The sequence below is a fragment of the Enoplosus armatus genome, chromosome 22 (genome assembly GCF_043641665.1).
Source record: "Enoplosus armatus isolate fEnoArm2 chromosome 22, fEnoArm2.hap1, whole genome shotgun sequence".
Lineage (NCBI taxonomy): Eukaryota > Metazoa > Chordata > Actinopteri > Centrarchiformes > Enoplosidae > Enoplosus > Enoplosus armatus.
The window spans coordinates 10,135,590-10,162,278 of NC_092201.1; the positions used below are offsets into that span (position 1 = coordinate 10,135,590).

Sequence of the window (26,689 nt, forward strand, 5' to 3'; positions counted from 1 at the left end):
ACAACGGCTGTTTTATTGGACGAGGACTGCGCATACGTCATCAAGTTGCGACGTACAGACAAGGCGTTTGTTTCTGTTTGCTAAAACATCAGCTGCATGCAAATACACAAGGTTCTGCAATTTTAAACACATTTAGATATTATTGTAACGGTGGAGGCTGTGTTGGTGAGTAATTTGGTTAATGTACTCGGCTGTTCGAAGTAACGTTAAAATGTATAACGCTACGTTAATGGTAGACTTTCCAAGCCTGCTAAGTAGGTGATCCTGCATTATACAATTTTCTTGATCATTTGGCTGCCTTATTCTGTCTTACAGTGTGTCATATACGCCCAGTATGAGCGGGGGTTTGGCTCCAAGTAAAAGCACTGTCTATGTGTCGAACCTGCCATTCTCTCTTACCAACAATGACCTACACAAGGTAAATTAATCTCTACAATTGTTGACAAATGTTTATCAGTGTTATGAAGTAATGTTAACGATGCTTTTGTTTGGCAAGAAGTCCGCTATGGTCTCCGAGTCCAAGCAACTTCCTTACTGAAACAGATCACTTTGTCTCATTTCAGCTATTCACCAAATATGGGAAAGTTGTAAAGTAAGTAATTGCTCTGCCATCATTTATGTTTTTATTATTTATATCTTACTGAAATGTGTGCACCAAACAAAGTAGTGTAGGAACACATAACCCACAACAATTGGTTAAAGGCTCTGAATACTAGCCTGTAGTAATGTAATAGTTATGATAAGTTTTAAAATAGGTATTTATACCTGTCATACTTATTTCAGGGTTACAATCGTTAAGGATAAAGACACTCGCCAGAGTAAAGGGGTGGCGTTTGTGCTCTTCCTGGACAGAGAATCAGCTCATAACTGTGCAAGAGCAGTGAACAACAAACAGGTGAGTCTGTTTCACATTAAGACCATTAGTTTTCACATACTGTATGTCACTAAGCACAAGCTGCAGTCGCCTTGTCAGCTTCTTTAATATTCACTTGTCAGAGTTACAGTTGTGTTTGTCTCCCAGTTGTTTGGCAGAACAGTGAAAGCGAGCATTGCCCTAGACAACGGGCGAGCAACCGAGTTCATAAGGAGACGGAACTACACAGACAAGACTAAATGTTACGAATGTGGGGTCAGTGCATATCTAACATTTTTTTGTCCTGTGAGATTTTATGGAGTTACAAGCGCAAGTATAATCTTTTTTTCATGTTGTCACATCGCAGGATACAGGTCATCTGAGCTACGCATGCCCCAAAAACATTCTGGGAGAAAGGGAACCTCCAAAGAAGAAAGAAAAGAAAAAGAAGAAAAGGGCTCAAGAACCTGAGCATGTGTATGTATCTTTTTAGCTAATATTGTACTATAGACTGTGTTGTTTTTGTAATTCCTACATCTTTCCTTTTATAGTGAAGAAGACGAAGAGAGTGAAGAAGAGGGAGAGGATCCAACATTAGATAGTCTGAGCCAAGCCATAGCTTTTCAGGTATGTGTGCAGATATAGAAAACATTTTGCATCTGACTCACTGAATTATATTATGGAAAGTTTGTACCCTTTTGTGTGTCATTGTGACCTAAACATTACCTCCAACACCTCCACTGAAATGCAACATACTGTAGATTGAGGCTATGGGAACTGGAGGTGACTGCCTTTTAAACATTTATTTTATGATCTTTTAGCATTATCACATGTCTTGTCCCTCCAGCAAGCCCGTATCGAGGAAGAGGAGACCCGGAAGAAGCAGGTACTTGTGTCTCAAGAGGACGGTGCTCACGCTTCAACATCCTCAGACTCAAAGAAACCAAGGATCAAGAAGAGCGCATACTTCAGTGACGAGGAGGAGCTCAGTGACGACTAATAATAATACAAAGTTTGGACATTACCAGAAAGTTGTTTGTCAAATAATGCTTTATTTTTGTAAGTTGTATTGTATTATAGAGGGAATGTTAAAAAAAAATGCTTCCATTTACACTGATAAAGTTGGATGTTTTTCTTATTTCTAGAAATACTGTGAAATTTATGGGTTGATTTATTTAGTGTGTTTGGTGCTTTTACTAGTCAATAAAACCTTGTTTCTTAACAACAAACCAAATGAATAGTTGGTTGTTCCAGTGTTATCCACAGAATCGGATAAAGAATGCTGAAGAAAAAAAGATGATTTACTACTTTGCTTTGTTCAATGAAGTAAATGGAAATAGGAAATTCTATTTTTTTTATCATTGATAATTTTAATCGTTGGATTATATTTATATATGATTAATTGTGTCTCTAAAATGTCAAAAGTGTTGACACATATTTGTCAGTTGAGCTTAAGGTTGTTTTCTTTTTTTTATGACCAGCAGACAATAATTAAAATAACAAAAAATATATAATTGGCTATAAAAAAAAAAAGAAAGAAAGCGCTTGCCTCTTTTCTACTTGACATATTACCAAAAAGGATTAAACGATTAGCAAAATTGGAAAGACCAATTCTGAAGCCACTTGCAGTGACCTAGACTGTGTGGAACTCCTAAATATTGCAACGGCTAAAAATGCAGCAGTTGCGGTTTCCCTGCAGTAAAATCCCATCGTCGGGAGATAATGGAGAATCCAGTTGGTTGTGTTTGGTATGAAAAGGTTTGGAAAGCCCTGGCTCAGTCCCAGCCTTCGAAAACCACCATGTTAAATGAAAGTCACGGTAACATGGTTCGCTGGGAAATGTGGCTTTTGATGCTCGCCTGCGTCAGCACGCAAATAAAGCGAGGGATTCCCCGATGCTTCTTTGTGCGCCTGTGATCTAAAGTGCTGCGGCATTTCTGCAGTCTGCGAATCAAATGCGAAGATGCAGGGAAATGAGAGGATTCCCAGTGCAGCGGGCTGGTATGAGCGGAAACAGTGTTAACACAGTGCTGTAGACGCAACATTAGCTATGGCTTTTGTTGCATTCACGTGCTGTCGGAAATTCAAAAGCTGTAAGGCTCACAAGGAGAATGGATAAAGAGGTAACTGCTGCAAAGAAAGAGATATTTCTCTTAGATGCGACGACTAGTAGTAAAAGTACGCATTGATTACATGTGTAATCATTGAATGTAATATAACGGCTCGTCAATGTAATTTCTGTTTTTATATTCCATTCTTTTTTTGACATTTGAACAATAAGCTGCTCTGTATGGTATCCGAAGTGAATCAAGCATGTGACAATGACATTTAAATTCAACACAGTATGAGAAGGTGTTTCAGTTATAAGTGATAGCGATGTAATGTAATGTAGTATTTGAGTAGAATGAAAACCTGCGCACATAAGGCTGTGTATTAGCGTCAGCTGAAGAACATGGTCACGTTTGTCATATTACCCAAATATGAATATTTAACACACTTAGCCCACGGAAGCACGTACGGTACTTGAAGGCGGCGGAGATTCATCAAAAGGAATGTCAGCCTCGGGAAGTAACCCGGCCTCTGATTGGCCACGGCGAGTCACGTGACTATTTCCCAAGCGGAGTTTCCACGACAGCTGGAAACCGAGCGGCACAGGCGCATCGCTTCTTTGCTAAAATTATCGGAAATAACACGACTTCTGCTCGTCTCAGCACCTCCAGATAAACCCTGGTCTGGCATGGGCGACAAGAGGAGTCCCACAAGGTAACGACCGAGTCGGTGTGTCCAAGATATTCAAGCTAGGAGAGGGGAGCGGACATCGGCAAGCGCACGGGGGGGAAAAAATGGGTTTTCTCCACGGTCTCTCTCTCGCTCGCTCTCTCGCTCTCTCTCTCACTGCATGTATGTGTGTGTGTGTGCGTGTTCGTGTGTGTGTGCGCGCGCGCGCGCGGGTGTTAAAACCTCATCGCCAATTACAGTGTCGGATCACAGCGCGCTTGCAGATGATTTCCTAAATCCTATAGGCTTACCCAGATGTTTGCTATCGATAGCCTTCGTGGATGCGCGCTGAACTCACTCTTGTCTCCTCTCGCCCCCTTTCCTCTCCTCTCCCACCACCTCTTTCCGTTTTTAAATTTTCTCCTCTCTTTTCCCTTTTACATTTATTGTTTTAAAGGCCGAAGCGTCAACCGAAGCCCTCCTCCGACGAGGGGTTTTGGGACTGCAGCGTGTGCACGTACAAGAACACGGCAGAAGCTTTTAAGTGCATGATGTGTGATGTCAGGAAGGGGACATCAACAAGGTAAGGCGATGGATATACATTACCTTTGGTCTCTTGTGCATTAGCGGGTCTCAAAGGAGGTTCCTTGGGGGATTCAGGGGCCCCCAACAAAATGAGGAACAGTTTAATCTCACTACCACCCCTCTCCCTCTAAGCAATTTGTGCATTTGTAGCACGAGACAATGGATTAAGATAATTGTATGTACCATTCTATACACAGTTCAGACAGTAAACATAAACAAACATAGCTAGTTCTTTTCCTGTAGTTTTCTGGCAATCATAGCATATATTCTGTATGTTTTGTGCAAAAGATATGACAACTACTTTATCCATGTTTTCCTCAAACTCAACATTTGTTAATTCTCTCCCTTCTCCCTCTGAGCAGTGCATTAGTCTCCATGTTCTTGCCCGGGTGTTGACACTGACCTCCGTAAAATGAGGGAGAGGGATGGCTTGCTCTTTAAGCACACATCCATCTTGTTGCCCCGGAGATATTTGTAACAGACGGGGGTTGGGGGGGGGGGCTCGATGCCTCTAACACGCATGCACACAAACTCACACACAGGTACTCAAGCAAGAAATACACACACAGTGTGTAGGTGCACACACACACAATCCGTGCCCTCTGTGCTGTGGCTGATATTTGTCCTGACATCAGTGATTTGGAGCAGGAAATGACTGTTATTCACTGAGTGGCAGTCATTATCAGGATGAAAACACAACAAAGGGTGAAGGAGAGGAAGTGTAGCTGTTAGCTCTGGCTATGGGAAGCAGCATGTGTGTTTGTTGTTACATGATCTCCTGCCTTAATGTTATCACCAATTATCCTCTTCTGCATTTGCACAACTTTCCCGATGATTTAAACGGCAACAACAGCACATCAGTGCAGTTGTCAGCTTTGATGCCTTTTCCAGAATTGTGGTATTTCTCGCGTTGGCGCATGCACTTATATGCCTGTGTGTATGTGTGTGCGTGTGCACTTGTGTGCATGTGTGTGGGAGGGCTAGTTGTGAAAAGAGGTTGTCAGAGCAGCTGCCAGACAGACAGCCATAGCTCATTACTATGCAACAGCTTAATCAGCCTGCTGTCATCAGAGACACACACACACACTCACGTACGGATGCACTCAACATGCAAATTTTGCACATGACTGCGTACATATTCATACACAAACACACATTGTTAATACACACTCAAGTGCACTGTTGCTGCTCACACAAACGCAGAGATTGAGCAGCGGACATGTTGTCGTAGGGTCCAGCTTATTGCAAGTGAACGTTGATTGTTGAGAGGACACTCCAGGGACTTTGTGTGCTTCCGTAAAAACAAGCGGCGTGTAGCTTTGCCAAGAACCTGTCTGAATCCCCATGTCACCAAAAGCTGTGACGCCCTTTGTCTTCCCCATCTGGGCATTTTTTGGGGGGGAAGTTGGCAAGGACACAAGGATCCAGAATTTCCTCGCGCACACATTTAGAAAACGTCCATGAGAAGGACAGTGGGTCATTTTAATGTTAATAAACCACTGTCTTCCCAACTGCAGTGTCGCAGAGATGTTGTAGCAGTGGTGTTGTCATGCTCTAGCAGAAGGCCATACGCAAACGCATACTCGGGCCACACGCGGGCTAATGCCGCAGCAAAATGGCCACACAGGTGGTCGCAGCTGTTAACGACCAAACACAACAGACAAGTGGATATCTCAGCGAGCAAGCCGAAGGTGCTAAAGGGCAAACGACATGCAGAATATAAATGTAGGACATGGCAAATTCCCCTCGCTGGATGCTATACAAGCATGACTGAGCTATTACCATGAAGTAATGAATTAAGGCTTGACACAGGCATGGAGTGTCCAGTGGTCAGAGGAAGTGTCCCATAGCCTGAAGGTCACAGGTATGACAGCCAGTGTGAGGTTGAAAACACCAGCTAACTGCATAAAATGTCACTTTTCCTGACAGGATCCATGGATAGCGTTAGGGGTGGTGGGTGCTAAAAAAAAAAAGGCAACATTTAAGGACATGGCAGAGAAATGTTTTAGGGGGAAGAGAGTTTGCATGTAGATAGCCATCAAGAGATAAAGATGAATGTTTTATGAAGGTGAGGTTGAGCAGGTCTTGCTGCCTAAATCCCCCTCTGATGTGGAGAGATGATCTACTGCAGGGGCCCCCGAAGCTGCCGGCTGATTGAAAGCACGTTGTCGAGGGCTGAAGACAGGGATACATCAGCAGGATTGGACTCGCTTATCAGAGGAGGTGGAGCGAAGTGGAAGAGTGAGAGACAGATTGACAAAGAGGGAACTGGCTGACGTTCTGCTAATTCTGTGAGCGGCTCGGAAAACTTGTGCTGCTCGGAAATCAAATTTGAAGAAACACAAGCGAGACCTGCATTTAAATATTCTCCTTACATGTACATATTTTTTTTAGCTCTCTGGCAGCACACCCGATGCAGTCATTTGTGCCGATTAATATGGAAAAACATGTTGTTTTTCTACGGCATTCTGCTAGCTTACAGTATTTAATTAAAGCTGTCTTGGAGCTTTGGGATCACAGCATATCATGCAGCCTCATTACCTTAAGACTTTGCTGAGGAAAAAGTGGGAGAGCCATTTTATCTTCTTGCCACTCTTTGGGCTCAGTCCCAGCCTGTGAAAACCAGCACAACAGATGAAAGTCACCGTCCAGCGGTGTGGTGCTTTAAAAAGAGGCTGTTTGATGAGTGCAAGGTCACCTGTTTCATTCCTACATCGGCTGAAATACACAGGAAAAGAGCATCCTTGAGCAAGACACCGAAGGCCCCCCAGTGCACCCATTAAGACTTATCCTGGATTAGAGCGTCATCTTAAATATAAGATGGAAGATGAGGCATGTTTCAGAGTTAAAGCTCCTGTCTGGTGTTTGGAAGAAAAGCTGAAAATGTCATGTGAAGTGGTGCTGACAGATAGCTGTTAAAGCCAAACCTAAACACCGCCCTTAGCCAAATACTACTGGGTGTAATAGAGCGGCGCGTGTGCTTGTGTGTGTGTGTGAGTGTGACCTTCTCTGGCGTCTCACCTACACCACCTGCATCTGCTCACTGAGCTGAGCTCTGACAAGTCAGGCCCACCAGGGAAACACTCGCTGTGTGCACGCTCTGCGTTCAGGAGCTTGTTCTAGCAGCATTATATTTCTACAGGTCAGGACAGTGAGCTTGATCATGTTCCTATTAGATCTCTCTCTGCCTTTGGCCCTTTTGTTTGTGTTCACTCTCTCCCCACCTTTTTATCTCTTCGATCTCACAGCTATTCTGTGTGTGTTTGCTCTGTGTCTGCCTCTCTCTCTCTCTCTTTCTCTCTCTCCAGGAGTTGAACTTAACCTAGGGCGTCTCTCGGTGACAGATTGACTGATGTGCAGGTTTTGTCAGCTCCACCTAAACAAGCACGAGCCGTCCTGCACTGGCTGGGAATCTGTCAGCATTTGGTTGTTTAGATTTTATCGTCCTCCGCACAAGCTCGCACTCATGGTTCATGTGCAGTGCACACGCGAAACAACTGGGTTGTAATTGTGCAGTTGGCTCAATTGCAGTTTTTAAAACAATGTAGCTTTCAATGTGACGTAGTCCATGTATCTAGTATTGAGTTTATTAAAAACATGAGAAGAACACAGGCAAGGCAAGTATCTATCAAACCAACACCTATAAGTAGGCTACTTAAGTAGCAGCTAATAATCTGACCATTATTTCCTTGACTAACCATTTAGTATAAAAAAAGAGTGAAAATCTACCTTAAGTTCAAGGTGACATCTTCGAATGTCTTGTTTTGTCTGACCAACCGTCCAAAACTCCAAAGATATTCAGCTGCAAATCTTCGTTTTCTATAACTTAATAACCAGCGAATTGTGGGCTTTTTACCAAAAGAAGACAATGATTAGTCCAATGTAAACAAGACAAGTGGAAAAAAATAATAAAAAGTTTTGATGCAGATATTGGTAATGAAATTGTTGGCATTTGGAAGCTTTTGCATGATCTTTACGAATCTAGCCAGTGATTGGTTGCTGTAGGTATCCATTATAGATATGAGATAGTGATCAGCCTGCTGGAGCTATCTGATTATGTGAAACAGAAACTGGGAGAGTTGCACAGAGCAGGTTTATCTTCAGAGTGGCAAAAAGGAAAAGATGAATTATCTCCCTTTTCCATCTGTTTATTCTCAAAATATCTGCATTGGTAAAATGCGCGCAACTGCCGCGGAATAGTAAAACACAATACAATATGTACATATATTAAATGCTGCCTGAAGAAAAATGTACCCATTTGAAATGCACAGTGTATGTTAAGTGTGAATTAGCTGTTCTATCGTATTGTTCCACTGCCTTCAATACAGAGTTTCCTTTTGGCAATAAAATCAGTTGCCCTATCCTCACATCTCTATTAGGTGTATAATTAGCTTCTTGGTAAGGTCTGCCCTCCTCCACACCAAGAATCAAACAAATTATTTTAAACCACAAACTAATCTGGTTCTTCAGCTGTCAATATGTGTGATAGAAAGCCAATTCAACAGACGCCACCGTTTGGCTGCTGCGTTAATGTTAGTGTTCATTTCCCGATCTGATCACACAAAACATGCAACTAGCAGAGAGCCGACTCTCACCTCAGACTCGTGTGTTTTCATTCACCTCAAGCGTTAATAATCAAAATGCTGGGGTTGCGCAGCACCTTTGGTGCTAAATGTTGCGTCAGGCACGTCCTCAGTAAAGTAGAGGGATTCATGAAACATATCCAGGTCTTTTCGGACACTCTCAGATCATTAGAACAGGCAACAACAAATGCTGATGAATGGGTTTCATGAGCTTGATCTGCAAGTGAGAGTGACAAAATGTATGTTGTTTATATGATAAGCTCACATTAATACTGCAACTAAGTAAAATGATTGATCCAAATCGTTTCTATAAACTGGTATCACGCGTGTAAAACAGACCGTATACATCACCAGTCACTGTTTGATCACGCCATCGAAACGATTACATCCTCTTTGTAAGTCACAGTCGGCTCAGTCGTGTGGGTTACTGGTTTCAGCGCTCGCTCAGCATACAAACACTGCGCGTACACCAGGGACAATGAAGCTGGCTGTTATCACGTCACTGTGGCTCAAGATTATGGCTACGTGATAAGCCTGTAATTACTGCGGTGACACTGATGCATGACATACTGCTGTGTGTGTGTGTATGTGTGTGCAGGCGGGCTTGTGTGAGAGAGGAGAGGCTAGCGGGCTGTAGAAGGTGTCATAAACCACAGGACGTGAAGAGCCATCTGTCTCTCTCTCTCTCTCTTCCACACACACACACACACACACACACACACACACACACACACACACACACACACACGGTGGAAGCATGTACAGGCAGGGAGAGACATTAATCATCGGGTTGGAGGAGCTCCCAGGAGCAGCCTACAACCCGCTGATAGAAAACCTGACACACACCTACACCTACATTGAGAGAGTGTTCAACAGGGCATAAAATGAGCTGTTTCACAATGATCTTACAGTCATCACAGAACAGTGAGATGAGATTTGTTTATAGCAGCACACTCCAGTGCTTATTTTCAGTCCATCAGCCGTCCTGTGGGCTGTTTGCTCATCACACAATGTACTCGACAAATGTTAGCAAGCAGTCCAAACATCTGCAGGATTCTGTACTGCTGTCTTTTGGATGAAACACATTACCAGAGACACATATTTTCCAGCTTTGAAAATATTTCAAAAACAAAGACATTGTCCAAAACTAAAGCTAAAGACTGCCCTGACTCCTAACTTTCAAAGCAAGACACTTGTTTTTCTTTTTTTGGAAAAATACTGCACCTACATCAATGCAACTCATTTGTATGGACCCTCCTGTCCTAGCACAAACACTTCACCTCCTGTGGTATCCGCTGCAGTGGAGGTTTTGGATTTGTTGCAGCACCAGCGTTCAGTTTTATGTCTCGATGTTCTGTCCACCCAAAAACATGATGAGTGGCTTCTTCCTTTTAAGTGTGGAGATAAACCAGTTGGTAGGCATACTTCGGTAGAAAGTAGTTTAAGTGTTCACAAGATCTGTGAAGAATTGTGAGAATACTGTGTTGGTATGTTTGGAAAACGTGGAATTTTTTCAACATTGAAAGACCACAGAACCGATTGTGGCTGTCTTGTTAAAACCATGCATCTCCAAATTTGGTGATTTTGAATTTCTCAGATAAACTTAAGGAAGTGTTTTTTTATGGGTTGACAAAATTCACATGTCTTAGGCTTAATAGCCCCTTAAAAACCCATTGGATTATCTGAACAGTGCATCACCACAAAGTGGAAAACAGGCCGGTTTTTATAAACTCATTAAAAGTCGATGTTTTGGATATGCACATTTGAAGTTACTGAAAAGTCTTTGAATTCAATATCCCATTGTCTGTTGGCATTTCAGTCGACTAGACAACTCATAGTTGCTGTTTTTTGAAGTCGTCCTTTTATTAAGGTTATTATGATTTGCCTATGAACAGATTCTGGCTCGTATACACTACCACGCCGTCAATTGCTGAGTCTCTGTGAGCTGTGGTGTTGATGACCTGTTTGTCCTCTGTGGCAGAAACTTCTAGCCAAACCGTCCTCAGTCACAACTTGACCACTGACTGAAATCGTTGTGGACAAACATTTACTATCAGACTGGGACCAGATCAGGGAGGAGGTACTTTCTGCTAGTGTTGGTGCTGCGACTGCTTTCTTCTTCTTTCTCTCTGTTTTCGAGCAGAGGCCAGAGGTGGAGGAGTGAGAGGTCAGTGGGTGCATCAGAAGGAGGACGAGAGAGAGAGATAGCAATAGACGCCGTGTGTGTTTGTGTGTGACATATTTTCAAAGGGGTCATCCAGAGTTCCCCTGTCAGTGAAATGTGTGACGGATCAGTGGCAGCATTTGTACTCTCCTGTCTGCAGGACAGGACGACTTTTGTCTTTTAGCTCGCCGTAAAAAGCTAAATCTGTAAAATATTGTGAGTTGGACAGGTGGAAAGTGAAAATGATTGTTTGGTGGAGTGTTTTGCACTTATGCTTTTGAGGGAATGATCTTATGGCGCTAATAAAAAACTTCAGCAGAAGTGAACAGGAAGAAAATTGCTACATTCTGTGAATTAAAAGCTAAGAAATAAAGACATTGTGATTAATATCCACTGTTTTCTTTAACTGCCCCTTTGCAAGCAAATAGAATTTCAGTGTGGGATTAGCTGCTGTTGAATAGATGGCATGAGTGGAGCAAATATTGTTTGGAACAACAGCTCCAACACATGTCAGAAAGAATAGGCTGTTACATTAGGCACAGAAATTCCTGTTGGAATCAATAGACACACACACACACACACTCAGCTTCCAGATGGAGGCCAGTAGCGAAGGCCTAAGTGCTAAGATAATAACCATCTGATTGGGTTAACAGAGGCAGCTCTGTTTAGGCCTGCCTCGCGGTAATATTAGGTTGTCTGTCTCCTCTTTCATCTCCAGGTTATTGAACTGGCTCTATTAGTGAAAATCAACTCCATTGTAATACATGAAGAAGATAGGATGTACAAAACATGTTTATAGTTGGGAGAAAAGATCATAATTGGCCTCAGGTGACTTTTTTCTTGATCTCACATCAATCAAAACATACAGTGCCGCATTAATGAGACACCAGTAATTCATCTGTTCATTACATACAGTAAATCTTACACAGCCACATAAGCACATAATGACATACTGAACAGAAATCATCAATCAGAGATAAACCAAAGGAGGGTCTGAATGAGGCAGCCAGTCGTCTTGTTTTTATTTTTTTATCTTTCGGCCCTCGGGCAGGGTGGTTGATTCTGTTGTGATTGCCGTTTTTGTGTGCGAGCTTTAGTAAATTCAGAAAACCAGACATTTCTTCATTGCGGGGTAAAGGATGTCAAGGAGAGCAGCAAATTACTTGAGCTGGGAAACGGAGCACTTTGAGAGGCCTCTGCTTTTATTTAAAAAAAAAGGTGTCAGCAGTTCTGCAGTGTCGTGCTGACAAGACAGACATATTAGAGGATCTCTACATCTCCTCCCTATCAGACAGTTATGTAGGCCAAGAGACCCATTTGCATTTCACTCTAGCCTTGCTAGCATCACTGCATGTTCTGTGAAGGCAATGATAACTCGGGGAAAAAAAACTGACTCTGGAAGAGGCTCTTTGAAGCTGGGCCCCAATTTAGGTCATCCCAGATCCGTTAAACAACAGCTTTGCCCTTAGAACAAGACAGCAGACCAGCAGCCCCAGCTTCCATAGTTCCTCTTAGAAAAGGGAGGAAGGAGCAACTAAATGAAGCTAAATAGGCCACCAAGGCTCTTTTTGGGAAAAATGTGGCGCATTGCACAGCAACACTTGGCCAGGTGCTCAAACTAATTTTGTGGATGGCTTTTTATCAAGTCCCGCACATTTGTACACTCTGTACTTGGACTGTGTTACACCCTCATAATTACATTAGGCAAGTGCAGAAGGACATTTTTCATGAGGCACCTGGAGGCCAATGTTTTGTAATTGCAATTCTTTTCGAAGGGTTCATACACGGGTTAAGAGACTTGAGTGAAGCTGTTGTAGTATGAAAACATAAATGCATTAGCCTAAATTCTAAGATACATATTTTATATTGTATGAACAGTAGTTTAAAGCTTACGTTTCACAAGGTAAGGTGATGGTGCTGTTTTGGCATGTGAGTGGCCATTGTTCATAGGCCCTGATCTGTTGTTCAAATCATAAAAAGCTGTTGAATTATGAAATTTGTTTTCAGTGTTGATTTTTTTGAGCTCTAATTACAAATACGACTGCTCTACAGGGCTCAGAAAACACACTGTGCTCTTCTGCTGTTCTCATCATGCCCTCATGCTTCATCTGCTCACTGCTGTGTGTGTGTGTGTGTGTGTGTGTTTGCGTGTGTGTGTTTGCGTGCATGTGTGCAGCCATGTGCATGTGGCTAAATGTGCCTTAGTGTATGCGTTGTCTTGTTGATCGCATTCGTTTATAAAAGCATGCATACGTTTTCATGTGCACCCAGTTTTGATTTGTGTACACCACTTTTGCCTTTTGATGCAGTATCCGCACGCTGTGATGTGCATTGGTGCATTCATACATATAACTGTGTCTATGTGTGAATGTGTTTGTGTGCGCGTGCAAAATCAGGCAATAGATGTGTAGGCTCCCTCAACAGATGGCCTTTTCAATACACTCGCCTCTCGGCTAAGGCTTTTGCCAGCAACAAAACACGCGCACGCACACACACACACACACACACACACACACACACATACTCACACACACACACACACACACACATACTCACACACTCCTGCACAGAAACACGATCACAGCCTTCATGCATGCAAACTGTTGCCAGACCAGTTGCATAATGTATCATTTTTGAGACAGCAGACACTCACGGAGGATGGAAATGTGACTGTGAGGAGGAACATTTAGTTAACCATGTTCCACAGAGTTATATTTGATATGATCACTGCCATCAGTGAACGCTGTTTCTCTGTCATCCATAACAAACAAGGGACTTTTAATGCCTGAAACAAGCCAAGGCAGCAAACACATCACTGTGTTTTTGTACATAATCTATAAGCAACATCTAAAAAAAACCATCATGGAAAATATAATTACACTCAGAAGCCACTAATTCATCTGACAGTGATCTTGGATGGGAAGCTGGTGAGGGATCATGCCAATGATGCTGCAATAGCAACGACAGGATTTACGGCTGTTTACACCGAGTCAGAGACAAAGACTGCAGTGCAGGAGAACTGGAGAGTCCACATCTGGGAAGGGGGGGGGGGGTAAACATCTTGGGTGTGACCTTTTTAAAATATGACACACTGTAGTTGAGGTCAGAACTGACTCACTTTTCTCCTTTACATACAGCATCACACCCCTCTTAGCTTCATGGATTTCTCTGTGAGTTAGCGTCTGCTTTTATAAAACCACGCAAAACCATACTGAAACCGTATCGTATTTTGCACACTTAAAATCTCCCGTCACATCTTTGTTGTGTTCACTGAAATAGATCTCAGCTCGTCAATGTTTCTCCCTCTGAGCACTAAAACAAGCCTGTGCAGGTACACCACATATCTCACAGATGGCTGAATCCTGGGTTTCATTATGAACGTACTCAGTGTGTGTTGCCACTTGCCAGCGTTAAGAACACTTCACCAGCACCACCCTAACCAGCACTGGCAGTGATTATTGGCTCTTGATTATGGTGGTACGCTAGCATGAAGCCATGTGTTCACCGTGATTTTCCCTCTCATTAATCTGCCACACTCTCCCTTTCTTTCTCCTTTTATATGTCTCCCCTTCCCCTCCCTTCCCTTCCTCTCCCCGGATCAGGAAGCCTCGTCCCGTCTCCCAGCTCGTCTCGCAGCAGCAGGTAACGCAGCAGTTTGTGTTGCCCTCGCAGCCCAAAAAGGAAAAGAAGGAGAGAGTAGAGAGGGAGAAGAGCGACAGAGAGCCGGCGCTCAAGAAGAACAGTCACAAGAAGATGAGGTAAACAAGCTGACACGAGGTGGAGGGATCAACAGGAATCAGACATTACAGGGACGCATGAATAAACACTAGAAACCATAGATGGTGCCTTCGGTTGCCACCTGACGTTAGGTTGACGTGTTGTCATATTCCATAAAGCACTTCAAAAGACAGAAGTGAGGAGGGTGGGAAACACCAGAAATAAACTTCAAAGTAGTGCCTGGAAGATGCTCTTTGGAGTTTTCAGTGACATTGTCACAAAAAGATCAAGGTGCTTTTCACTCTCAGGTGAATCAAATGGAAAAATAGTATTTTGCACTTGTTTGACTCACGTTATTACAAAACCTCATGCAGGATTTTAAAGTTTCAGCTCTCCTTTTGTTGTTGTTTTTTTCCTCACTTTCTCTTCAACATTTCCACTCTCTCACCAGGCCCAGATTAAAAAACATCGACCGGAGCAGCGCCCAGCACCTGGAGGTGACGGTTGGGGACCTGACAGTCATCATAACGGACTTTAAGGAGAAGGCCAAGCCCTCGTCCACCTCGGCTACATCGTCCAGCACCGCGTCCGCGGCTGACCACCACAGCCAGAACGGCTCCAGCTCAGAGAACACAGAGAAGGGGCTCTCCCGCTCGTCCTCACCCCGTGGAGAGGGGAGCTCGGTCAACGGAGAGTCCCACTGAGTCACCCCCTCAAAAACCCTGCCCCGGCCCCCACCCACATCTCATCTGCAAGTCCCCGGGTCGCTGGTGGAGCCTCTACTTTAGAGCTGCACAATACTGACTGAAACACTTTCTTTCATTTGGATATGTCAAATTGAGGCCCATTTATCAGAGAACAAGTTGCCAAAAAAATCAGATTTGGTGAGTTTTAATCAGTTTAAAGAGCCTCCACAGCACTGGCATTCTGCATTTAGAAAGCAATATGAAACAATTTTGCTCCATCTTCAAGTTTTTAGTGATCTACATTTCCACGTGGACATTTGGTGTATCGAAAGGATCCAGCATGCTGTCCAAAGCTCGCTACTAGAATATTTACTAAGACAGTTTTATTCTGACGAGGAACTTGAACTTCAGTTTGGACAAGCTTTATGGTCCTGTACGGTTTCCACCCTACGGTTTTTATTAAATTTTTTTGTTAAAGGAAAGGTGCAGCCCCACCTTTGACATCATCTTCAGTGGCTGGCAGAGTGACCTATTCTTCCGCCTCTGTCTGGAATCTTTGCCCACCTGTTGTAAACCTGAACCATCTACTACACACCGAACCTTCAACCTTACAGTGAACCTTTGCTCCTGATCTTGATACTCCAAGCTTTTACTTCTGGACTGCCTTCTGCTGTAGAGTGACTTTTTTCACACAGCATAGCAGCAGTACTCCTACTGGCACCATTTGGTGTTTTTGTGTAACGTTTGGAGCAGGTTTGTTTAGTTCAGGTAAAGCTTGTTATGGCCGTGTAAAGGCTCCGGGCAGGTTTTGATAAAAGTCCTCTTTTAAAAAGGGTGCAGGAAGGTATAGTATATGATTTTAAAGGATAATACCGGTGTTTTTTTGTTTTCAGTTTGAGCCAATAATCGACTCTACCCCTGTTTTACATTATTCCCAGTTTGCCAAGTTGGATATACAATCAGGGTTTTGTTTTTCTATCTTTGCGGCCATTCAATTTGTAGAGTATATGAACAACAACCACAAACCTGCATTAAGTGATATTTTTGATAGAAATATAGAAGCAATTCATTTGGGTAGCTGAACATGTAGAGAATAAGCAACTCTGACCCTTTCATACACCAACCACAGACCATCCATGTCCGGCAAACTAGTTCAGACAAGCCGTTGTTACACTACCTGGTCAGCAAGGTTGAAGTTAGCTACTAGCCAGTAAAGAAAGTCCTTACCAGCTACTAGCTAACTAGCTGTAAATAAAGTCTTTACCAGTCACTAGCTAACTGGCTACTAGTCAAGTACAGTCCAAACCATAGCTAGAAGGTAAATATTGGGCTAATATTGGTCAGTAGGCCAAAAACACTAATCCAAAAGGGATGCTTATGTTGGTATATTACTGCTAGATATGCAAGTAGGCAATACATTGCTAACATATTAGCCATACCAGCTAAAGTCTCTCAGGGCTTTGTTTCTTTGAGTTGAGTTTGCAGTCTTCCTGTACCCTCTTGCTATCAAAACAATCACTTAATGCAGCTTTAAGAATCATCCGAGCTTTGTAATTAATTACAGTCGATGTGAAACTCTGTCATACTTTATCTGTCGCATTGTAAATGCAATCACTGACATCCTTCATCATAATGTTACACCATGGTTACTGTCAATCACATGACTCCCACAGAATGAGATTCATTTACACAAATACGGTAAAAACAAATCTTCAAAAACATCATCATGTTTCTGCTTTTTTTTCATGCTTTTTTTTTGTCTCGAACAAGAGCTACTTTCAAGCCAGGTTTATGACAGTAAAGTTTGTTTCAGAGATGCAAAAAGAAAAGTCGATTGCACAATGACTGAGGAACTGTCAATTAAATGTAGAAGGTAGTTAAGGGGCCGTAGTTGTGAACGACACCAGTATTCTCCTTTTAAATCTCTGCTGCACAAACAGGGCTGCAGCTGCTCAGTGTCACAGTGGAAAACCAGAGGGCGCTCATGCTGTTCTGCCCCCACGATGGACCCGGTCTGGATACAGCACGGTGCTTGTAAGACCAAACATGAGCTTCGACTTCTGGACATGCACATTTATCAGCTGTATAGGCGATGGCCTGCGGCATGATGGACTTCAGAAACTGTTTAAATTCCTCCATTTTGATGTAGCAAAGTGGGGGAGCTTTAGAATCTACTAAACTCCCAGCAGAACAACTATAGATCAACCTAACTACACAATAACTTATAAAACCTGTAGAATACTACACAGATAAAATGGATATTTCTAAAATATTGTACTACAATGTTTTGATGTGGTTGTATTATCCATCATACCAGTGTTATTGTCGAGATTTTTACTTTAACATTTTAGCACAGATCCTGAGAACTGTCATGGCATGATAATATTATGGTCTCGGTATATTGTGGGACAGGCTATGTCTCTTAGTTTGTTAGCATCGTTTAATGTGTCAGAGACGTATCCTCATAGGTTCACTGCACTAGCTGGGACTAGGTGTGTGGACTCGTGACAACTGTTTGGACAGACATTTGTTATTTGGTTGTGGCAAAAATGGAAAGACACTTAAAAATATGTTAGTGTCACTTGTTGATATATTTTGTTTTGTTTTGCTTTGCCATGCTCAATTGTTTTCAAATGTGTGAACTTGTTTATTACATGTCTGAATAAGAAAATAACAAAATTCAAACAAAAAAAGTCTTTTTATGCACACAATTCCTTCTCATTCAGGTTTCATACTAATCTGTTTTGGGGGGTTTTCTGAGAAAAGTATTTTATGTTGTTTTTAGCTCCACCTGGTGAACAATTTAATAACTGCTGCTTATCTTCAACACAGTACATGCAGGTTCTGAGTTTACTTAACAGATAACGGCCCATAATGCAAAACTTTGCGTACCCCCATCCATGTAATAGTTGAGTCAAACCTTTTCACGACATAAGTATATAGGCATTCAGTAGTTATTAAGCACTTATTAATTAACTAACTACTACATTAGTCAATAACCTTATTACACTCTAAATGAAAATGCACGTTCAGGTCTGTTGTCTAGTGGAGCCACCTCAATAAAGACGACTAGTCACTTAAAGCCATGAATGGGTCTTTTCAGAGGTGAAATCAATTGAAAGTTGCTGCAGACGGAGCCTGAGGGGGGAGGGAGAGGGAGGAATCAACTTTGCTTATTGCTCCCACCCTTCCCCCATTTAGGGTCCCGACCTCCTGCCTGTGTTGGATGATGTGCATCAAGTGAAACGGGTTGAATAGAGATAAAACCCGGAGGTTTGTTATCGCCTTCAAAATAAAAGCAAAAACTGTTACTACTAAAAAGGCGAAAAAGGACAGTGGGTGAACAGAAACTAATTTACACCACTCACAAGTATTGGACATTTTCATGAAATAATACAATACAGTTAAGATCACAAGTATATAATGTGTATTAAGGTTTCTGGTGTGTGTCAAATATATATTATGTAATCTTCAATAGAAGGAATCAAACATACTAAAAATAAAATGAGCAGAAAAGCACATGCCTAATATACTATAGGGTCAAAAACATCGGAAATCTGATGTGAGCTTGATAGCTGTGAAGCCATTATGTTTTTAACATTGTTACACAGTATTTTACATTGATTCATGGTATTGTAATCTAGTTTTGGAGCATGCTACGGAGAAAGACGAGGAGCTTCTTCCCAAACCGCTCATTGGAAAAGTCAGATCGTTCTTTCAGATTAAAAACAGGTAAATAAGTAAATAAAGCTACAGTAGCATTTTTTCCAAAGCAAATATGGCCGCCAGAGGGCGTTATAGCCACGGTTTACAAGAGTTTTATTTTCCTAACGTTGACCGGAAGTACGTTACCATTGCGCTGGACTTCACAGTTATTATTACATGCTAGTTTCTGTGTCATGACTTTAGCTCCGAGTTGCGTTTTCAAACTCCATAATGCGGCGTTACATTCGTGCACTAATGCTGTGCACGGTGTTTGCCGTGTTCTCGGGCTTGTATGTTTACAGTAAGCTGGTTTACTCGGACGTGCCGGTCGGAGGAAACGGACCGAAGAGGGTTTTCATCCCACCGAGAGTCGCCGGAGGCAGGCGAGGGGCCGCGGAGAAAACTGGGCCCCAAAGCCCACACTGGTATAACAGGTAGGACTGGATTTTCAGGTCTTTCCTGCTTCAACGGGGGTCAACTGTTGAAAAATTACATTTCACACGATTAGCGTGGGTACAGGTGAAGATATATACAGATGAAGATCTGTACCACACTTGTGATGTATAGGAATGTGACGCTGACTGAGTGAACGGTCCAATGCCGACAAAGTCCTTCGTTACATTTTTCTATGTCTGAGGACAGTAGGGACGCGAGACTTGGACAGGTGTGTGACTTCACGTCCGGTTTGTTCTGAGATTGATTCATACGTCACTAAAGTTGCAGATACAGTTGTCAGAGGAAGAATAGCCTACAACAACAGCCTGTCTCCCACAGCCCTAACCAGCTTCACCATTTGGTAAATTTACATTGTATTCATTTTGTGTTTGGTTTCACAGCTGACTATTTATGTCTCTGCTCTGGATAGTTTCCAGTGTCTTACAGAAATCACTGCCATCATGGCTGTAGGGAAGGGAGTCAAGATTAAAGCCATAGGGCATACTACTGCATAATAAACATGTTAGCAGATTTCTTTTAAATTCCCTGAAGCCTATAGTCTTCAGATTGCTTGTTTGTCGAGTAAACAGAGAATGATTGGTATTTTTGCTAAAAAACTGACTTGACTTCAACTTTAGTCTATGCCAAAGACAAAGACACGTAACAAGAAAAATTTTTAGCTTGTGGACGGTTGAATTGTTAGTAGTTGCCTGCCGCGCAATATTACAAGCCTATTATTATAGGACTCAGGACTCAGAGTGCCTTGGAAGTTTGCCATCAGGAATGTGTAAAGAGATTTAACCAAGAAAGTGTGACTCATAAGAAAAGGTACATTCAGTTATTATAACATCCGTCTGACTCTCCATCCTCTCACTTAGGTACATCATGCGTCAGCGGGGTCAGGTGGAGGCGGGTGGTGGCCTTCAGAGCAGACCTGAACCTCCCATGCACCTGGCCGTGGTGGCCTGTGGGGAGAGGCTGGAGGAGACTCTCACCATGATCAAGTCTGCTGTGCTTTTCAGCATCAAGCGCCTCTCCCTGCACATCTTCGCTGAAGATCAACTGCACGCCAGCTTCATGGAAGCTGTGAGTGGGAAATATTTGGAAAGTTATCGTCTGAAAACGGACCTGCAAATTGCTTCTTCGATCATATCGTACACCATCTGTCCCTACTAGCTATTTAATGTGTTGTCTTTGTTCCAGTTGGAGTCGTGGCCGGGTTTTATTCACTCCAGGTTCAACTACACAGTTTACTCCATCAGCTTCCCCAGTGAGAACGCAGCCGAGTGGAAGAAACTCTTCAAACCCTGCGCTTCTCAGAGGCTCTTCTTACCTGTGAGTTTCTTATTGTGGGAATACTCTTCATCAAGAGAACCACTGTGGAAACGCATACCATGTCTTTATATAGATTTGGGAGTACTGTAGTGAAATGCAGTGTTTCCAAATCATTGAAGTTCACCTTTACACAATATAGAGAATGTCTTATATTCTGTTACCTTGAGGAGAATCTCTTTGTAAGACCACTACAGAACATACCACCAGCTACATCATTCAAAACACTGGAGACACCATTAATCTAAGTGACACCTGTCTTTTTGTGTCTTTTTCAATCTGTGCAGCTGATCCTAAAGGATGTCGACTCGATTGCGTACGTCGACTCAGACATCCTCTTTCTGCAGCCTGTAGACCGCCTGTGGGCCTTCCTGTCCCAGTTTAATTCCTCCCAGCTGGCTGCCATGGCCCCGGAACACGAGGAGCCCCGCATCGCCTGGTACAACCGCTTCGCCCGCCACCCCTTCTACGGCAGGACGGGCATCAACTCAGGAGTCATGCTCATGAACATGACAAGGATGAGGAGCATGTTCTTTAAGGTTCTACTGGTTTTACTGTATTTGTGTACTACTTTTATTGGCCACAAGATGTCCTCCTTCTGCTGCAGTTGATGCGCACTAAAGTCTGTGGAAGGATTTAATTAGATCCTGTTGCAAGCTGAAGCTCCCAACACTTGACAACGTCCTGACACAGTAAAGGCGTCTTTTTGACTTTTGTGTTTACATGTCCGTGTTGACAGAATGACATGACGTCTGTGGGGCTCCGCTGGGAGGAGCTGCTGATGCCTTTACTTCAGAAATACAAACTCAACATCACCTGGGGAGACCAGGACCTTCTCAATATCATTTTCCACCACAACCCGGGTAAGGCTGCACATGCAAGTGAATTTGCATATACCCAACTGTATGCATTTATACCTAATGCTTTGTAGCCTCCATAGGCAAATTGAAGAGGGATTCACTGATTTGTTGACAAAATATTTCTGTATTTCTGCTCCTCCATTCCTAGAGAGCTTGCTGGAGTTTCCGTGCCAGTGGAATTATCGTCCAGATCATTGCATCTATGGCAGTAATTGTGCGTCAGCTGAAGAAGATGGCATCTACATACTGCACGGAAACAGAGGGGTTTACCATGACCATAAGCAGCCTGCCTTCAGGGCTGTTTACGAGGCCATACGAAAGGTGGGCATTGGTTTGTTGGTGTAAGTGTATGTTAGATGCTTGAATACACATGTCCATATCTAGGCTTTGTGAAGTAAGTTGCGGTATCCAATATAGGCCTCTTCTTATTTGCGCACTGTGCAGACCAGAACAAATAGCACCAGTAAAATACAGAACTCTCTACAAGAAAGAGGAAAAAAAGACATTAAAATGATCTGTATTAACATTGAACTCGAACAGCTTAAGCATCAACTTCCAAGATTTATCTGCTTTAATGTTATCTAATGTTGCACTAAGTGCATAAAGTTAACTGCACTACCATTCTTCTTTTAATAGCTTTTTATTGTTCAGTGTAGCCATCTTCATCGCTGCAGACTTGTGCGAAACTTGGGAAAGAAACTCTTGAAGAGGTCCTTGCATTTCTGTGATCTGTTTCACCTCCAATTATTGAAAGACCACATGTAGATAAGAAGACATCATATCAAGATGTGTGCAGTCAATAATCTAAAATATTAACAGGTTTTAGTGTCTGGCCCTGATGCTTCAAAGGCTTTGTCCCAGACTGCTTTAACAACTCATTATACAGGCAGATATTGATGGTAGAAGGCAGCCTCATGTTGCAGCTCACTCTATTTTTGACTGGAAACACTTGGAAACTGGTTTTATAGTATTACATTTTTTTATTTTCATCTATGAAGCCCGTTAAAGGTCGCTTGGATACATCAAAGTTTTAAAAAAAGAGCGTGGTGAGCCTTTTCAAAGTGTTGTAAGTGTAATTTAGTGCAACATCTGATGGAAGGAGGCCTTTTATAACACCAGTGACACTCCAGCTCTCCTCCACTGCTCTGTTTCTTTGCCCTCCTAGATGAGATTTTGGATTGGTGCCGACCCTGAACACCGTAAGTGTTAGTGACACCAGATTGTCTGCATTGAAAAAACACAAATCTCCCCCATTTTCAGAAGGTTGGAGTGAAAGCTTATTTCCCCCATGAGGATGTTTATGGGTTGTTTACCAGCAGCGTGATGATATTGACGACACAAGTGGCATTTACTTAATGAAGCCATCAACATTGGGAATCTCATTGCTTTCCTATTAACAAAGCATTGAGCACAGACCAGAGTGATGGCGGATCCATAACTTCATCCATGGCCTGCAGTTAAAACTGTAGCTTTACAGGACAGGATCAATCACAGCTGTAGACACACATGTACCTATACTGTATGTGCTGCTACACAAGGGCCCATAGCATGCACTAACACACACTGTTTTCCCAATAGTCTATGTAGGTATTGACACTTTCATAGATATGTGATTAAGTCTGGTTTGCCAGGAGGATGGAGGAGTATAGATTGATCCGCTGTGTGTTTCATGTCACTGGACAGACCTTCTCATTAATTTCTTGCTTGTCTGAGTGCAGCAGAACCCCAGGCTACACTATCTGTGTGGTGTTATGGAGGACAGCTCTACATTGCCAGTTCAGTAAAAGTGTGAGGGTTCAGAAAACTGGCACAGGAAAGAGGACTCAAACCCAGACTCACGTTCACTCAATGTTGAAATACAACAAAGTCATACATGATTGTATTTGCTCTCAGAAACAGGCAAAGTAGCAACAACCCAACATCAAACATGGCCCAATGTGCAATGTTATGCTCCCAAAACACTAATTTCGTAGGGTTCAACTTGTCTAATATGCATGGGCACAACACAAATTTTCAGTCAGAAAGGCAGACAAAACTAAGGGGGCTAACACGAGCAGGCAGATCTAAAAGGGTCATACAGAGAGCACATACATACTGTTGATTAGCAATGTGGAGCAGTTGTGTAATCAGGCCACTGGTCGTGTGAGAGGGGTTGAGTCTGAAACAGGCCTTTTTCCACCTGTGCTGTTCCTACTGTGACAGTTGTGTTCAATTAAGATCAAGTATACTTGTTGTAGGGTTAAAATGGCTTTCTTTTGATGCTCAAAAGGGGATACATTTTTAGTTAATCCTTCCTTGTTCCTCTTTGAAATGTGACATATTCAAATTGCTTGTTTTGTCTAACCAACAGTCTAAAATGTTACAATCCTTGCATTTGAGAGGCTGGGATCAGTGAATGATTAGCATTTTTGCTTGATAAATGACTTAAATGATTAATCGATTATCAAAATTGTTGTCTGTTGATCAATTAACAGATAAATTCAGACCTATATCCATCCATTGTTAATGTCATTAATTCGATAAGTTAATTTTCTTAATAAACTGGAGACAAATGTGCGTAAATCAGTGTCCATGTCCCATATCCTCACACAAAGGGATGGGAATACAAGCGGTAGTGCTCCTCCCTGTCTGTCTGCCTGTCTGTCTGTGTCTCGAACAGACCACAGCGGTCTGTCCGTCATAAAGCCTCCCTTCCCTCCCTCCCTCCATTGCAAGAAGCTGAGCCCAGGAAGCAGCAGTTAAATTTTACAGCTGGCGGTACGTTTAGAGTTGGAGTCTGCACACCAACAGTGCCCCATCAGCCACACAAAATCAATACACCAACTGTAAATGCAACTTTATGACCGGCGTGTGTGTATATGTATGTGTGTGTGTGTAAGTATGTGCACATAAAAAACGCCATTCTCTTTGTGACCCAATATCAGGGACCCAACCGCAAGCAAATGAGCTGGCATAAAAAATGGTAATTCCCCTTTGATTTCCTCGGAGCGTTGTAAAGGCTCCTTCATTATTGGGAAGACATGAAATTTCTTCCATAATCCCCAGTTATCACTGGACGGTAAGCCTATAGCATAAAACTGACTCCGGCAACGTGGGCTGCTTTATGTTTTGCCCGCCTGACCGATCAGATTAGATTTGGAGTCCCGTCTGAGTTCAGTGTGCCTTGTGGATTTAGTTTTTAATTTATCCAGGGAAAGATATCTTCCCTGCCCAAAGCACCACTTTGCTTACTTACTGAGGGAATCGGATCAATTCCACTGGAACAGTAGTTGCTTGAGAGCCGTCCTCGGGGGAGTTTCGACAGTAGTTTGGGATTTCAGCTGCTCATTTTTATGTTTCCGAGCCAACTCCTCCAACCTTTAGACAACCACCACCCCCGTGTTTCAGCTCTCTGAAGAGTACAAGTCATCTTCCTTGGCAACATGAGACCAGATAGATATCACAAGTCTGCCTTTATACTCAGTATTACTCCTTGTTTTAGCACATGAAGTGTCTATTCTGCACTTTTAAATGCCTGAATGTCTCGATATGTAAGATCAGTGTATTTAAATTGAGGATCTTATTCTCAAAATGTATCTCTAGAACTTCTAAGCAAATGTAATCACACTAAACCCAACCAATTAATTTTTTTGTGGTTCCAGTACTCTTTTGGTGCAGACCCAGTGACTTCTCTGTTGGATCCTCTAGAAGAGGAACTGTTGAAGACAACGCACACTTATTGTGGTAAATCCCACCCGCTCTTCACTAAGAGACTGGCACACAGCCTGGCAAACATCAACAGGAAGGCCTCGCGTGGACGATGACAAAAAAAACTATCGCAATGATGGGACAGAGGCCGGAAGGAGAGAGACTGTTCCTCAGCCTAACTTTTACAAGCTTGGTCAGAAAGACGAGGAGCAGTGCTGATTGTGACTGGCCACAACCCAACCTGTTGTCCTCGAGCAAGAAAGTGGATGGCTTACTTCTAATCTTGCTATCTGAACCTCGTGTTCAAAGAGTTTTTTTACTGAAGAAATGCAGCGCTGTTAAAGCGTTTTTACCTGGCAAACGTCAAAAACAACGAAGGTGCATAGACTACTTTGTGGACAACTAATGAATGGAGCCTTTTGGGTGATTTTGGTGAGCAGCTGCTTAAAGCTCAGTAAGACAGATGGAACTGTTTACCTCTTCTAAGTTGCTCTGGATAAGAGCGTGATGTAAATGTCTGACAAATACATTTAGTACATGTGGATTTATTTCCCATGTGTTTTTGTCACAGACTTTCACAACATTTTATTTTACTGACATCTTGGGATTTTTTCTTTAAAAACCAACAAGCATCTATTGTGTTCCATGTAATAATTTTCTCCATTCAGTGCCTTTTGAAAGGTGAATATTCGTCATGGTGCTAAATGTCTGTAAAAGTTTGGAAGAGTAGCTCTTGGCTTTCCATATTGGAGAATTTATTGAACTTTGTAAAACACTCTTATTAAAAGAGACAAAAATCATATCAGAACTGGACAAAGGCTTTCAGCAGGGCCCATTTTGAGAAATGTAAGCACTTTTTCAACCTTCAGAAACCACTTCTTTACCAACAAGATGGAAGAACATGGAGAAATAATAATTTCAGTGTAAACAATTTCTGGAATAGTTTTTCATGTGATTTTCTACAGTGGCAGGAGTTGAACATGTGAAATCAGAGTACTGTTTTCCTGAGTAAACGTTTGTCCTATTCTATGTTATTTGATCTGTTACACAGGTTACCTTTACCCGAAATAAAACAAGCAAAATGGGGTGATGTCAGGTCATGTGACTCTACACAAAAGTTTGTTTTTGTAATGCATAGAAATTGTTATTGAACATGTGAATAAGCTAAAAGTTCCTCTCCTGATGCCAAAGGATTTCTTTTTATTATTATGATAATGGATTTTGCACTGTTGAATGTATTTTGAACACTAAGAGTTGAAGTCAAAAAGTTATCAGTGCTTTTGTTGGTATGGTTGTAATGTTTGACATGTTTACATGTTTGTATGTGTTAAAAAATGAAATTGCAGTGTTTGCTTCTACATTAA

At 42.4% G+C, this 26,689-nt stretch overlaps 3 protein-coding genes across 3 annotated transcripts; all 3 read left to right on the plus strand.

Moving 5' to 3' along the window:
- The first annotated feature begins 60 nt into the window (after window positions 1-60).
- zcrb1 (zinc finger CCHC-type and RNA binding motif 1) lies at window positions 61-2,131 on the plus strand. The gene is made up of 8 exons (XM_070928693.1): window positions 61-165; window positions 316-418; window positions 564-592; window positions 784-895; window positions 1,022-1,129; window positions 1,221-1,330; window positions 1,405-1,480; window positions 1,701-2,131. The coding sequence occupies exons 2-8, from the start codon at window positions 335-337 to the stop codon at window positions 1,851-1,853; spliced, it is 672 nt and encodes a 223-aa protein (XP_070784794.1). The 5' UTR covers window positions 61-165; window positions 316-334; the 3' UTR covers window positions 1,854-2,131.
- Window positions 2,132-3,590: 1,459 nt separating this feature from the next.
- LOC139304951 (YY1-associated factor 2-like) lies at window positions 3,591-17,974 on the plus strand. The gene is made up of 4 exons (XM_070928876.1): window positions 3,591-3,616; window positions 4,029-4,154; window positions 14,506-14,661; window positions 15,072-17,974. The coding sequence occupies exons 1-4, from the start codon at window positions 3,591-3,593 to the stop codon at window positions 15,322-15,324; spliced, it is 561 nt and encodes a 186-aa protein (XP_070784977.1). The 3' UTR covers window positions 15,325-17,974.
- Window positions 17,975-19,242: 1,268 nt separating this feature from the next.
- Window positions 19,243-25,544, plus strand: LOC139305136 (glucoside xylosyltransferase 1-like). Its single transcript, XM_070929084.1, has 7 exons — window positions 19,243-19,445; window positions 20,325-20,532; window positions 20,650-20,781; window positions 21,066-21,317; window positions 21,518-21,641; window positions 21,787-21,959; window positions 25,280-25,544. The coding sequence occupies exons 1-7, from the start codon at window positions 19,243-19,245 to the stop codon at window positions 25,439-25,441; spliced, it is 1,254 nt and encodes a 417-aa protein (XP_070785185.1). The 3' UTR covers window positions 25,442-25,544.
- Window positions 25,545-26,689: the final 1,145 nt, after the last annotated feature.

Coding starts and splice junctions, on each gene's coding strand:
- zcrb1 (XM_070928693.1), top strand. CDS start 335: ATGAGCGGGGGTTTGGCTCCAAGTAAAAGCACTGTCTATGTGTCGAAC. Junction 1,331..1,404: donor GCTCAAGAACCTGAGCATGT/GTATGTATCTTT, acceptor TTCCTTTTATAG/TGAAGAAGACGAAGAGAGTG. Junction 1,481..1,700: donor GCCAAGCCATAGCTTTTCAG/GTATGTGTGCAG, acceptor TTGTCCCTCCAG/CAAGCCCGTATCGAGGAAGA.
- LOC139304951 (XM_070928876.1), top strand. CDS start 3,591: ATGGGCGACAAGAGGAGTCCCACAAG. Junction 4,155..14,505: donor AGGAAGGGGACATCAACAAG/GTAAGGCGATGG, acceptor TCCCCGGATCAG/GAAGCCTCGTCCCGTCTCCC. Junction 14,662..15,071: donor AACAGTCACAAGAAGATGAG/GTAAACAAGCTG, acceptor CTCTCTCACCAG/GCCCAGATTAAAAAACATCG.
- LOC139305136 (XM_070929084.1), top strand. CDS start 19,243: ATGCGGCGTTACATTCGTGCACTAATGCTGTGCACGGTGTTTGCCGTG. Junction 19,446..20,324: donor AGCCCACACTGGTATAACAG/GTAGGACTGGAT, acceptor CCTCTCACTTAG/GTACATCATGCGTCAGCGGG. Junction 20,533..20,649: donor ACGCCAGCTTCATGGAAGCT/GTGAGTGGGAAA, acceptor TCTTTGTTCCAG/TTGGAGTCGTGGCCGGGTTT.